Source organism: Caloenas nicobarica, chromosome 12, assembly GCF_036013445.1.
Source record: "Caloenas nicobarica isolate bCalNic1 chromosome 12, bCalNic1.hap1, whole genome shotgun sequence".
Lineage (NCBI taxonomy): Eukaryota > Metazoa > Chordata > Aves > Columbiformes > Columbidae > Caloenas > Caloenas nicobarica.
Window position 1 is genome coordinate 13,047,757 of NC_088256.1, and position 14,858 is coordinate 13,062,614.

The 14,858-nt window shown below is 40.5% G+C and overlaps 1 protein-coding gene across 1 annotated transcript; it reads right to left on the reverse strand.

The window, feature by feature from the left end:
- Window positions 1–2,586: 2,586 nt before the first annotated feature.
- Window positions 2,587–14,813, reverse strand: FAM199X (family with sequence similarity 199, X-linked). The gene is made up of 6 exons (XM_065643455.1): window positions 14,515–14,813; window positions 11,631–11,850; window positions 9,724–9,873; window positions 9,215–9,376; window positions 7,893–8,153; window positions 2,587–6,976 (listed from the first exon to the last, which is right to left on the reverse strand). The coding sequence occupies exons 1-6, from the start codon at window positions 14,700–14,702 to the stop codon at window positions 6,806–6,808; spliced, it is 1,152 nt and encodes a 383-aa protein (XP_065499527.1). The 5' UTR covers window positions 14,703–14,813; the 3' UTR covers window positions 2,587–6,805.
- Between the last annotated feature and the right edge of the window lie 45 nt (window positions 14,814–14,858).

Genomic DNA, 14,858 nt, shown 5'->3' on the forward strand with positions numbered 1-14,858 from the left:
ACAGTGTGTTAGTAGGAAAGCAACGTTAGCAGCTGTAGCCCCAAAGGCGAGTAAGGTGACCACAGTGCTCCCTCTGGTGGCAACACACATGGGGAACGAGTCACCTCCCGTTACAACCACAGCAAACGGGTGGCCAAACTCGAAATCGCAGCTACAGCAATAAATCTTGAGAAACTCCACAGCAATACAGCAGGTTCTTCAACCGAAGTACCCTTAGAAAGACTCTAAAGAAAGATGAATTATCACGCTCAAGCCTCAGGAAGGTGGTCTGCATTAGGAGAAACAAGTTTTTACAGCAGCGATGCTGCCAAGTGCAAGCCACTGCAGCAGGTAGAAAAGATCAGGAAATCAGGTTTCTCATCAGAAACGTGATTTTAATGTAAATTCAAGCTCAGCACCAGAGAGACAATTTATGAGAAATGAATGTTCTGGAAGGAGGAGAAAAAATTGTTTCCTACCCATTAGGACACAGGATACTTAGGAGCACACACAAAGGATCTCAGGAAACCGAACTATTTCTGTGCTGGGAAATGTTGGGACCAAGCGTACAGCCAGGCCAGCAGTCAGAGAGGGCTGAGGACAGCAAGATCACAGCCAATGCCATATTTCTGTGTCAGTTTAGTAAAGCAAGTTTATCAATTTGGTTTGCCAGCATGGAAATTTTGGTTCAGCTTGTGCCTAAATAATGTTCAGCCATCAAACGAGACTTTCTCATTGCAGTGAAACTTGATACACTTGAGAGATAAACGAAGAAATGTTTAAGGAGGGTTAAGAAGAGATCCGCAACACACGGTGTTTAGTTGTGACCACATGACCTCACTTGCCAGATAGGCAGCAGTTTGCCAGGAGTGTAACAACTGGTCCGAGCAGCTCTTACCTCAGCAATGAACTGCTGCAACAGGGCTCCTGGCAAAGTGCAGAACTCCAAAGCAGAGCAGACCAGCTCACCAAGATCCCACGATTCAGGAAGCATAAGCATCAACTTCCCTGCAGCTTCTCGGTGCTGCCCAAGAAGCACTAAGTCCTTACTGCAAGCGACCACCACGATGCGTCAAGGTCCTCGGCAACATTTCAATTTCTTTTGCTGCAAAACACTCTGCACTGTCACTCACCTTTGGGTGAAAACAGACAAAATCCCAAGCAGGTTGCTGAAATGAAGGCAAAGCACCACAAGAGCAATGTTTTCTGCAGTCTCATTCTGCAGCTGCCCAGTTGCAGACTCCACAACGAAGGTCTCTGACAGTTTGACGAGACTTGCTGTGGTTCGGCCCTCATCTGTCCTTCTCTGTCCTTCAATACCTGCAGAAACAGGCTGGGATGGTCAATTTTAACATTTAGCATTTGGTCAATATTAACTTCTGTGTTTGATGAAAATCAACTTCCATAAGGGTTTGATGAGTCTCAGCTGCAGGATAAACAAGGCAGCTTAGATTTGAGATGCTGCAGGAGACTTTCTGAGCACCGTGGAATACATCCTGATGCCAGTCATTCTCTTCTCAGGTTTTCAGGATTTTTCTGCTGGATTCCAAGAGGAAAAAGGAATTTTCCTAATATTACACTTGAAACTTCCATATTGCAGAAGGCAAATTTGGTTCACAGACAACACGGAATATACAGGCTGGCAAGCGTCCTTGCTGTAGCTTATGTGCTGGTGACAACGAAGCCATCACCACTGCCGTGTCCTTGCTGGTGCTGCATGGCTCAGCGTTCATCGCTGCAGCTTCTGGTACTCCCAAGCATACCTGCTTCTGCTGAAGTAAATGAGATCTGGATTTACAATCGTGACACATGGGTGCCAGCATGACGAACTGTAAGGGCACGGTAGGTTGTCAGCTTACAAGTCGTATTAGGGATTCTAAACATCACAGGACAGGTGGTGGTTTGATGGCTGTGGGTACTGAGGCTGACAGCTGAAGAAGATTCAGAGTTATTGCTGGCAACAAAAGTGGTTAGACTTCCTATGCCCAAAGCTATATAGTATATAGCATATATATTAAAAAAATTCCTCTGGCACAGAAATCAAAGCTAAGGACAGACAGCTTTCAGTATCAGATCTTGGGTTATATCAATCACAAAAAATAATTATTTTTCCTATGAAACTATTGTGGATAACAAACCACGTAAGTTAAGGAGGGACTGGTTTGCTTTCTGTCACAGAGAACAGTTAACATCTGCCAGTTTATTTGTACTTTCTGCCTGAAGAGAGAGTATGCAAGCCCTATATATGGAATACCCCTGCTCTGAAGACACCACAGTTTCATCAGAATATCTTTGCTATGTCATCAATTTTAATTCCAACCTGTACTTCAATATGCACATAACTATTTTGAAATACAATGAAAACTTGAAGTCAACAGCATCAGCGACCAGCATTCCAGATTTCAGTAAATCCTTCACAACTTCAGAAAAATCTCTATAAACATTGTGTAGATACAGAATGTACAGAGGACAGTTTTCTATACAAAAGTGCATTTTAGCAATACAATTAGCAGAAAACCTGAAAAAAATCCTCAATTTAAACAGTACCATACAATCTATACCCTCATCTCTCCCCCCCAAAAAAGAAAAAAATCCACAAAACCCCCCTCTTTCCCCTTGCTTTGGTTATGAACTATATTCAAGGCTTCAACATTACAATTTTTTTTAATTGAAGAATTTATTTGTAATTTGGAAATGTTTTAAAGTGAGCCAGATGAGAGAGAATGCAAGTATGATTAATCAGAGCTACTAGTCAAAATAGACAAGCTTTGAATAGTACTAGGATCTGTCTTTGATAGATTAATAAATTATCCTTGCAATCCTTAAATGGAAAATTGCATGTTGACTTGTCTTTTCTGTGCTCAAGAACTGCAAGATCAGTAAGGTAAAGAACATTATACCAATAAATCTAACATCTGCCATGAAAATCTGGCTTATAAGAATGAACTTCAAGAGACCCCAAAACAGTCAGGTTTATTAATATTTATAGACCAATGCACCAACTGATTTCAAAGCTGAAAGAGCATTAGGAGAAAATAAATGGCTTTAGGCCACTCAGCATAGATGAACAGTAAATATTGCCATTTTTATATGTTTCTATATTGTATATGCATTATGATGTAAATGCATGTGAACAAGTTCAAGCAGGTTGGTTGGTTTTTTCCCCAGAGAATGAGCTTCGCAGGTTTCAAACCACAATATAATAAGTAAAAATTAAGCCCAGTGAAGTCTTGCAAAGACTTTTCTTGCTCTTCTCAGTAAGCACCCCATTCTGAGCATACTATAATAATCTTTTATTCAATTTCCCAGATAAAGAAAAACAGATATTATCTTAACAGAGACAAAGGATGACATTAGATACACACACGAAAATTAGACAGGTTCGTCAGGTAGCTGTCTTCCTTATATTAAAAATCATATTAGAAAAGAATGTTCTCTATTGTTTACAGTCCTATTGGAATCAGACTTTCAGTGCTCCTTCTAAGCCTTTTTAGAGAAGAACTTACCCCGGAAGGAAATCGTTAATGTTAAAGAGTATGAATGGATTACATTCATATTACAGTGGGTACCAGGCACCTCGATATACAGCTTCAGTACCATGGAGCCACACAAGTATGAGCATTTTCCTGTTTGTCTCTATTTTCCCTTCAAGCTTGACATTTTTTGTCTATGAATAAAAAGCAAATATTTTCTTCTTTTTTGAAAAAGCACGAATAAGAATGCATTATTTTAGCAGGCTGTTACTCTTGCTTATCTATCTGAACCAAATAACCTGTAGATAACTTCCTGTAAAACAAAGCAGTAGCCACAATAGCCAACATTCAAATTAGCAAAACCAGGTTTAACCAAAATTCCAACTGTTTGACTAATGCCACAGGTATCCAATAAAAATTCATAGAATCATAGAATTATTTAGGTTGGAAAAGACCTTTAAGATCATAGAGCCCAACCGTAAATCTAACACTGCCAAGTCCACCGCTAAACCATGTCCCTAAGCTCCACATCTACACGTCTTTTAAACACCTTCAGGGACGGTGACTCCACCACTTCCCCAGGTAAGCATATGGTATATTGCAGGTAAAGACAGGAATCTGACAGAAACATCTTCCCCCTCCACGAAATGAGTGTGTCATTCGAACTAAGAAGGATATGAAAAGGAAAAAAACAAAACAAAACAACCAAAAATGTAGAGGTATGTGAGAACTCTTGAATCTCACAGCTACTCCAGGCCTGATTCTCTGAGATGCCAAGTGCTTGGCAAAGACAATATTCAGGCAAGCCAGATGTTATTCTGTGTTCTTATCAGAACATCCAAAGTTTTGTATTCTTAGGTTATAAACATCCTGGGACTACAAGATTACCGAGCTATAAATTATTACCATGAAACCCCTGGAAGTCTCGCTTTAATTGTCACACAAGGGACTGAAGTACCCAGCTGGAGACCACATCCCACCCAGGACCTTATCACCCAATGTAACAGATGAGCGGCAGATGACCCACCTAATCCCTTGGATCAACTTATTTACACGCTCACACTAAGATCAAGATGGAAATACTATGCTCCCTCATTTCAAGATCTCTGGAAGCTAGTAGACAGGTGGCCAAAAAGATCTGTACCTCATCTAAACGAGGGGGTCTTCTCTTAACAAAGCCTGAGGGATTTTAAACTCTGAGGAGCTGCTGAAACAGAATAAAGTGACACACTTCCATGCTCCACCACACTGAGATATTGCACCATACTTCATTTCAGACTCTCAATTCTCTAAAGTATTAAGTGTGCATTTTAACTCAGAAAAAGAATCACATTTCAAAGTCACTGCAGAAAATAAAGGTTGTACTAAAGTCTAACAGTGTACACACAGTGAAATGTTTCATGATGAATTCATCCATTACAGCCATGGTAAGTTGCAAGAGTTCAACAACTGCACCCTGAAATTAGCTGAATTGACAGCAATTCATTTTTTTTTCTTCCATCCAAGACATTTAAAAGAAGCTCCAACCTAAATTCTCTGTAACCCGTATACCATTAAGAAGTTTTTGGTATCGTTTCTACAGGAGGGAGGGAGGGAGGGAGGCATCAACCAGCTGTAGTGCAGTACAAGCAAATACTGACAGGCAACAGCTGCTTCTGGTTAGTGACCAAACTGGGCATATGGGACCACTAACACTTGAGTTTAAAATGACATCACGCAGCTTTTTATCAGCCAAATCTGGGTACCTGTTGTCTAGCAGCAGTAAGAGTGATTAAGTTCACATATACTAGTTTGACTAAGGAGCTCATTTATTTATCATCAAAGCCCTTTCAGAGGCCATTGTTCATATATTTTACCGAGCAGTTTATTTTGAGGCTACAAGGAATGCCACTTCTGAAATAAAATACTTCAGCTGTCAGCACAGGACATGTAAAATGAATGTGAGCAGTCCTATATAAAGTCGATCATGCAATCCTGCAGGATTGGGCTATACCCTGCAATTACAGGCTCCTGTGGCCACACTAAACTGCCAAGAGCAACATGAAAGTAATGAAGCATCAAGATAATGAAAAATTACTTTCTAAACTTAGAACTAGAAAATACTTTTATAAACTTTTAAGTTTCAAATTGAAATCTAGAAGTATCGTTTTTATCTCAACTGCGGAGGGAAGGAGTTCCGTAACAAGTAGTTCCAAAACAAAGACAAAAGTCACTTTACAGATTGTCAGAATTAGGAAATAGGTTAAAACTACTTTTACCTCCCCACCTGAAAGCCACGATTTTACTTCATTTTCTTAGCAAGAGAAATTTCAAAAGCAGACAGACAACAAAAGGAGAATTCTGAAACATGTAATGGTGTAACAACCCACACAGAAGACACATCCTCAGCTAAACACAGAATTAGAAAGCACAGTTGCATTAAGTTCTTTTGTCAAGACATCATGAAACTATTTAGATATGCTTCTGCGGAAAAAAAGCCACCAAAGCTGCGTGCCACTTATTTGCACTTCTGTTTCCAGAAGCATTTTAAACTATTTTAAGTAGTGTCCAAGACAACTTAATTGCAGATTAGTGTACTCTCAATGCATAAAGATGTTTTTATTTGATTTTTTTCATAGCAATATTAGGGAGGTACTGGTCAACCATTAGTAACAATCATACTATAAGATACTGAGCAGCAAAATAACTTTCTGAAGACTAGGCTTGCAGGTGTTCATTTTTTTTAAATTTTAATTCTAATTGCTTCCTAAAGAACTACATCATTAGGCATTGTTTGTGTTACAGATTCCCTGCATTAGAAGTCCTGCTTCTTGTTTTCTGTGTAGTTTGAGTTAAATTATAACTTCTAGAAAAGGATTTATCACAGTACTTTAAATTCGCACGATTCAGGAGCAAGACTGAAGAACGCCCTATAGAACTAAAGATTTTTTCCTCATGCTAAACAATCTTCCTAGTAATGGGAAAGGAAGACAGAACAAGCCAAGTGTAATATTAACTCTAAGTCAGAAAAAAACCCAAAAAAGCTGAAGCATAGTAATGCATGCTTAGTGTCATCCAAAAGCAGCCCTAGACTTATGTCTTGCAAGTAAAGTTAACATGTTAGCCAAGTTCAAATTTCCTTCAAATTCTATCTATTCTGCAGCTTCTCAGACGTCAGTTTCTAAAGTCTGTTGCAAAATTTAGTCTTAAAAAGATGAAGTTACTCAATACTTAGACCTTCTTACCAAAATTACACTGGAGAAAAGATCTGGTTTATATTGTTAACACTAATCAAAATTTGGTCAAGAAATGTATGTAAACAATAAGGATAATACGTTTAAGGCTTAGAAAGAACACTGATAAATTCACCCCTGTCACATTAAAACATCTACATCTCCTTCATGGTCCTCCTCAGTCACTTTTAAAGAGAGCACTTCTTCATTAAGAAATAATCCACTCAGTCTTTCTTTACGAGCTTGCCTTTGCTCTTTCAGCTGTCTCTTGCGTAAGGCCTTTTGCTGTAGTTTCCGTTGCTTGGAACGTTTCTGTCAAAATACAGAAGAGACAAAAAAATAAGATTTTGTTCTGTATATTAGAAACCACCTTTAAAGCTGGTAAATATAAGTTAACCTCTAAAATAATGTCTGCTCTGAAAAATAACTAAAATGAATTCTCAGAGGTGGTACAAACATTCATCCAAAATCATATCCAATATTAAAATATCAAGACCATTTACCACGTCTGAGTTACGAGGCACAACAACACCCTGTGATGTTGCATAGCTGAGCCTTTGATTGGAAGAATCTTTATTGAGGAGAAATGTTACAGTCTTACAATAACAACCTGAGATGTTGAATAGCAAGAAGGAATGCTCCTCTCCTCCACATTTGAAACTGAAATTACGGAGACAGGACAGGTGCCACAGTACTACTTTAATTGAAACATGCTTCAGTAGGTCACTCCTCACCAAGTAATCTCATGACACATGTTGGAAGAATAAACTGAAGAAGATTCAAAAAGCCTGATGAAAATTCTAGTTGGGAAAAAACCAAAAACAAACCACAACACAATACAACCAAGACAGTTTTTACTGTCCAGAAAATATGCCCAGCTTAGGTCGATCAATCTTGAATAAATTTTTTTGTAAAACTATGTGCATTCAAAGAATTAATATAGATGCGTAAGCCCTTATTCAAACCCCACTCACCTTAATCTAAACAAAAGGAATAAGATCTACTACACACAAACATCAAGCTTTCACTTAGAAGTGATGAGAAGAGTGCCAAGTTTAAATTCCTTACAGTCATGTCAGAAGAAACAGCACTGGTTTCACTAGATAACTTCAGCAGATGCCCAGTTATCAACCAGGCTCCTTCAGTATGAACATCCCAGTTAAGATCACATAAGCAACCTTAAGAAGTTAGACAGTTTAATGCATATGTGCAAAATTAGGAACTTTACTTTTGAATCCCGGATTCTTTCTGCAGCACTTGCAGACAAATTACTATCACTGTGTGCTCGACTCATGTTGGCACTTGAGTTTGAAGCGGAATTGGCAACACTAGAACTGCTGCTGCTGGCTGAGCTGACCATGCTGGCGCTGCTGCTGCTGGCACTGGCACCACTCACACCGCTGGTACTGGCACAGCTGTAGCTGCTCCTCTTCCAGCTTTCCCTTGCAGACCGTTGACGAGGTCCGTGTTCCTTGATATAGTTTCTCACCTTTAGAACAGAGGCAACAGAATTACTAAAGCCTGATAAATACTGTACTGAGATACTCCTTTTCATTGAAAAACCACAATTTGCCTATTAGTAATGATTTTGCTGTGGCTGCTTAAAAGCCAAGCCATCCAGCAGTCATCAAGAGAACTGAACTAAATTAATACGAACTTCATTATGGAAGGAAGAAAACTAAGTAACAAGGCTTGGGGTTTTTTCCCCCCTCTCCTGCTCCCCAAGTTTTCTTTATTATAACACCAAACAGGAATACCAGTCAAGTTCAACTGAACTAAGTTGTTTACCGAATTTATCAAACCCCTTTATTTTACAAGGTATACTCAAACAAAAGGGGGTGTAAAGAAAGCAGTACTTCTCTACTTTGATACTTACAAAATGTTTGAAATACGAAATAGGTCAAGGCTAGAAGAGCAATGAATGCTTTCCATGTTTCAGTCTTTACCTTTATCATAATCACAAACACAGAGTAACAGTGAGAAGTTCAGCTTGTCTGGATACTGCAGCTTTTCCCACCCACACATCACAACAGTACAAAGACTAAGACGACAGTAGCATGTATCTCCCATATCAATCAGGTACCCTTCTCTGTTATGATTTGTATTTTCTAACATCTTTAAAACACATTTTTGTATACCCCTTTTTACATTAAATTTATGGTCTTCCCCAACAAACTCCAGTCCTTCGGATTTTTAAATGCTAGGTTATATTCAGCGAGCGAAGGAAGATCCTCAACCAGCTGACGGTCAGAAAGCGGAATACACTTTGTCACAAGTGGTACTGGGCCCACAGCATAACTAGTTACACACACACACATCAGCTTTGGCTTCACACATGCTTAGACTATATAAGCATGGTCTTTCATATAAAGGTTTAATACATAAAACATGCTTTTGAAGTCTATTTTTCCTCATTTACAATATCGTGCTGTAGTGTATCTCCCCATACCTAATGATTATGTATAAAAATTGATCACAACTCCACAAGAGATTTTGCAAGACATATCAGATGCTGAGACCCCAAAGTCATATGTACAAACCTCAACTCACCTGTTTCAGTTTTTCATCTGTGAGACAGTTCAATTCGATAATGAATTCGCTATCTGTAGGTGAGATCTGAGCAGTGGGATCAATAATTTTAATAATATCAAGTTGCTCTCGAAGGCCCATCTCTGTACTGACTTTGCGACTCAAATATTCAATATATTCAACCTAGAACCCAAAGAAAGGCAGGTCATTTTGAAGTATTATTGATTCTAAACGAGTGATAGAAAAAAAGAAGGACCAACAGCATAAAATCTGCTCAAATTTCACATTTCCTATGATCCTAGCCTCATTGAGTACCCTCAAAAGCTCACAGTGAAAACTTGAGTACACATTAAACTCCCTACTACAGATGCAAAAGACAATAAGATTAAGTTTCAGGAATCAAGTAGTACTACATAGGTCTACATTTACAGCTACAGCAATCAGTATGTTTTTAAAGATGTGGCACTAATTGGAAGTTCTTCTATATATTACAGTTCTCAGATGGAAAAAAAAACCAAAGTCAGTTTCACCTGTTCATCATTTGTCATGGCACTCCATGGAAGTTCATCAAGATTCCTATGCTTGTTTTTCTTTTTCGGAAGCAGACAAGGAGAGCTGGGAATACTAGGTATAACATCAGAAAGTACATCACTCCCACTTGTAATGTCGCTGCCAGGCAACTTGTAATAGGCAAGAGAAAGAACAAAGCCTTAGGATATAGTAGGCAGAGTTAAAGTCATTCTAACATTATTAACAATTCAAAACATACCATGAAATTAACAAAGCGCTGCTTATCTATGTGCTCTAACTGCTTCTTAATAATTACTCATAGCCCTGCAGATCTCCTTTGAATCTTCCAACAAACATTAAGTGCAGCAAGCTCAGTTCACACTATTCTCTACTTATCAATCCTCTCTTTAAAAATTTGCATTTAAGAAAACAGCAGAATGATGTGGCATTTCAACTCTTTCCCTTCACCATCACTGTAAATTGTCCATTACAATCCAAACCTAAATCTAAACCTCCCATTTTAACGCCTAAGTCTAGTTTAAGGAAGATCATTTCAAAATAGGTTTGTAATTTATCCCACAACCCTTAATTACACAAGATAATTCAATTAAAATCACTGTCATTTTCCTGGAAGTAACTGCAGAAATTTCACTAGCTTCATTTATTCAACTGACATGTAATTTCTGAAGGCACTTCCAGTTAAAGGGTGACATTTGGATTACTCATGCTCAGATTCTACCAGATAACACTATAAAGCGCTACAAAAAAGTCCTTCCAAAATTCTACAAGTCCAATCAAGTATGCCTCTTCAGAAATGCTTACTTTAAAAAACAAAGAATAATTTTAAAAAGCTACTCACTAATCAAACATTCTGTCAGTTAACTAGGACATGGGAAATTGCTTCTTTTCAAAAACAATCACGGAGTTTATCAGGCAATTAAAATTTCACAACTCAGTGAAGTTCTAAATCTTTGGGATCCAATCTGACTTGTTCCTACGGGCTGCATTATACACATGTACTTGTAACTTCTGTGATACAATATACATACACCAGAAGTTAGACTAAAACAGTAAGAAATTCAGAGCTAATCTCAGTCCATGTTAAGTTCATTTGCATCATCTGGAACAGGATTTGCGCTTACTTCAAATAAGTGTTTTCAGTCCTTATACTGCACTCAGAAGACTCTGTACATGCTTTGACTAAGCTTTATGACAAGATTTTAAAGTATTCCTCAGTATATTCTGAAGCACCATGTTTCCTATTTTGAAGTTACGTACAGGTTCATAGTCGATTTAAGTGTATAATATAAAAAGTCGATCAAAGTCTATAATTTATAAAAAGATTCACCTACCACAATTGAAAAGCTGCTGAACAAAGAAGACTACTGCAAATTAGAAATATCTAACCAGGACTGCATCCAGTACAGACCAAGAAAAAGGAGGATGTAAGTCACCTTTACACTTTTCCCATCCTGGTTAGGCAAAGTAAACTCTGTACTCACTGGCACAGACAAAAAAAAAAAGAAAAGGAAATAGGCTATGACAAGAGCTTCTGCACTTTATCGAGGTCCATTCGAAAGGAAGATTTAACACCACCAAATCACTAGGAGCAGACATCTATAACCAGATTTCACTATCAGGGCAGATCCTCAGTACAAAGGAAATAAGCTACAAGACACATGTTGGTCACAACTACCAGAACATGTAAGCATCCCTCTTTGATGAGCTGACCTTCAGGTTCTCCTCCACACTAAGAACAGTGGAATAAAATGGAACAAAGCATTTTCTTTATCATCAAAGATTCAGATAGCTGTTCTTACATTCAGTAGTTACCAAGAAACAAATGCTGAGGACTTTTCCATTAAAGCTAAACGCAGCATTTAATAGTCTACATGAAATTGTACAATTTACAGTGGAACTAGTTTACCTGCCATTCAAACTCACTGTCTGACCAATCCCAGTATGTGCTGATAGAAGAAGAGACATCACTGCAGACGCTGCCCTCGGGGAACAAATCAAAAGAGGTGAACTCCTGGTCATCCAACAGAGAGTAACAGTCATCTTGGTCACCAACCGAAACCGACGAGAACAGCTCCTCACTGCACTCGGAGCTGGCTACACTGGTTCCACAAGAGGTCAAGTTCCACCTACAAAACAGGACGAAATGAATAGAAATCAGCAAACGGCATCACGTGTCCTGAAAAATTCTTTTAAGCCTCATAAAACTGTAAACTGGTTTTGGTTTTTTGGTGTGTTTTTTGTTTGTGGGGTTGTTGCAGGGCAGGGCTATGGGTTTTCTTGTTGGTTGGCTGCTTTTTCAAATACACTGAACTAAAAATATAATTTCCTATATGCTGGGATATTTAAACTTCCATGTAAATTCAAATAAGCAAAACTAAGAAGTAAATCAGTTGGACTTCAGGACAAACAGAAGTCAAAAAGAAATTCCACGTGGATAATCTCACACAAAATGAAGGCTTAATAAGGAAACACATGGATATACTCAAGGTTCTATTATTCACTATTTTCAACTCTGAATGCCAAAAATACTGGACATGCTGCTGGAATGAGACAGTGCAAGATGTAAAAATGACCCATGTGAAAATGCTACCATGCCAAAATTAAACACTTTTTTTTCCCCCTCATAATTCCATTTTAAAAGCTAGTTAATGCTGTTTCTAAGGGAAAGCAATTAAGGACTCAAACTTCACATAACAGGTTTTTTACTCTAATGAGACTAAACCAGAATTTAACAAGCTCCTGAAATCAGCCTCCATATCTGGATTTATTTTACATATTAGTGAAAAGTAGGTCAAGACAACCATGAGTCAGCACAGCACTACAATATGGCCAGAACAGTTTGAAATGGGCTTCTAAAATTCACCATACAAACTCATGCAACCAACTCCTGTTCCATCAGCCTATCCACTTCAGCCTAGCTAGAAAAACCTTCCCCCGCCCAACTGCAAAAGTTGAGCAATGCCATCACCCAGAAAGTCTAGTCCTCACCATCGTTATTTAAGCTGCATACCAGGTTGGCTAAATATGCTTGTGATGGACTCACTCTCACATCTATTTGGCCAGCAGTGAATTTATTCAATGTTAAAGACATTTCAAAACTTTTCTTTTAGCAGATCCAGAAGATCTTGTCCTCCCTCCCTTTCTGCATCTCTTACAGACACGGGATGTTGTGCAGGTACAGACTCTTGTGGGCAGGGCAATCAATCGGTATAGAGTAGAATACAAGCACAGTGACACAACACACTTTCTAAACATTACTACAGTGTCAGGATTCAGGAAATATCAGTTAAAGGAAAGGTAGAGCGGACAGAGTTTCCAGACCCATCAAAACACAGGATGAGGTACCAGGGCTCTACCCCCAAGCAGCTGTGCACAGATACTCCAGGTGTGCAGGATCACTGCAGGTGTGGGCATTCAGCCTTCGCCTTCCCCTACCTGGGGGGGCTGCTGTGTTGCTGGGGTGAACTGGATTAACAAGCAGTGGGAACTACATTAAAATTACTTGTAACTTTAAAAAAAAAAAGAAACCTTGCACGAACGTCATAGATTGAGCTGTGCATCAGTGCAAGACAGAGCACATCCTTGCCCAAAGTGAAATACCCACTCAAGCTGCCTGGGTTACAACCTGTGTGTGTAAAATGAGCAAGTAACACGCTCAAGAAATGAAAGGCAATATAAAGAGAAATGTAAAAAAATCAATTAAATGCAAATTCGGTAAATACCACACGTTTGTGTTACAGGTATGCTACGAATACATCTTACTGTTCATGTAACAACTGGGTCTTATAAGAACTAGATCATGACAGTGTATCATACTTGATCAAGGCTCTTCATGCTGAATCATTTAAGAATCTACAGTTAAGAGCTTGCCCTTGCGAATGATGTAATTTCCACGGTTTTACACAAATTCGGTTGAAAGAATACCTTATTATTCACTCTCCATTGAGACATACAAGAAATACTAATAACCAGTAAAGTATCTTGCAACTCCAGAACAGGAACTAAAACTATCCCGTGCATATGTTCAAGACTGAACTCTTACAAATTGTTCTCAAAAAAGGTCTTTGTATACTTTAGTTTAATACTACGTATAAGCAGTAGCAGAATTAGGTTCTTAGGTAAGCAGGACTGGTTTTGATTTTCTAAGCTCAACTGGAATGTCTTTGCAGAGCTGCATTTGCATTTTTTAGAACAGACCTTTTCTACAAATTACAGACTGAATAATTCGCCCTTAATTAGTAGCAAGGGATGGAAATGTTTCTGCAGAAACTGGCGCAGTCACCGAGCTGCCTGACTCATCCTGAGCCTCCACGGGTCTGCCTGCTGTCCACGCAAGGCCTGCTTTTAATCATTACAAACACAGCATTCTCAAGTTGCACATCCTACAGCGCTCCAACCCGCGTTTTTAAGAAATTCGGACAGGAACAAACACATTTAAAAACCCGACCAAGCCCACGCTAGCTGCAATGTCATTAGCCGAAGCCAGACCGAGCTCGCACACACACGGCCCCGCCGCAGGGAAGCGCAGCCCAGACACGGGCGGGACACCGGCACTGACCGCGGCCACAGCCCGGCTGGCACCGGCCAGGGGAGCGGGGGAAGGGAGCACCGGGCCCGCCTGCACCGGCAGCTCCGGCCCCGCCGCTGCCTCAGGGGCTGCCGGCGCCCCCCGGCGAGGGGCAGCAGCCGCCTCTGGCCGCCTCAGCCCCGCAGCGCCCGCCCCCCGGCCCCGCCGCCTGGCTCCGCGGGGCGGGCAGCGGCCGGGGGACCCCGCGGAGCCGCGGGCGGACCTGTTGGAGTGGAAGCGGTGCAGCGGGTCGGTGCGGTGGCAGGACGAGAGCTGGCAGCCGAAGTCGCTGACGTCCAGGCAGCCCTCCTCGCTCAGGCTCCAGCTGCCGCCCCGCGGCGGGTGCTGGTGCGAGAGCAGCGGGCACGGCTCCTCGGGGGCCAGGAACTTCTCGTACGGCTCCTCGGTCATGGCGGCGGGAGCGGGAACGGCTCCGGCGCAGTCCGGCGGCGGGAGGAGGCGAGCGCCTCACGCACGCAGCGGCCGAGCCGCCATGAGCAGCCGGTCCCGGGATGCGCCTCAGCCTGGCGGCCGGCGCGACGGACTCCTTCCGGTGCCGGGCCAACC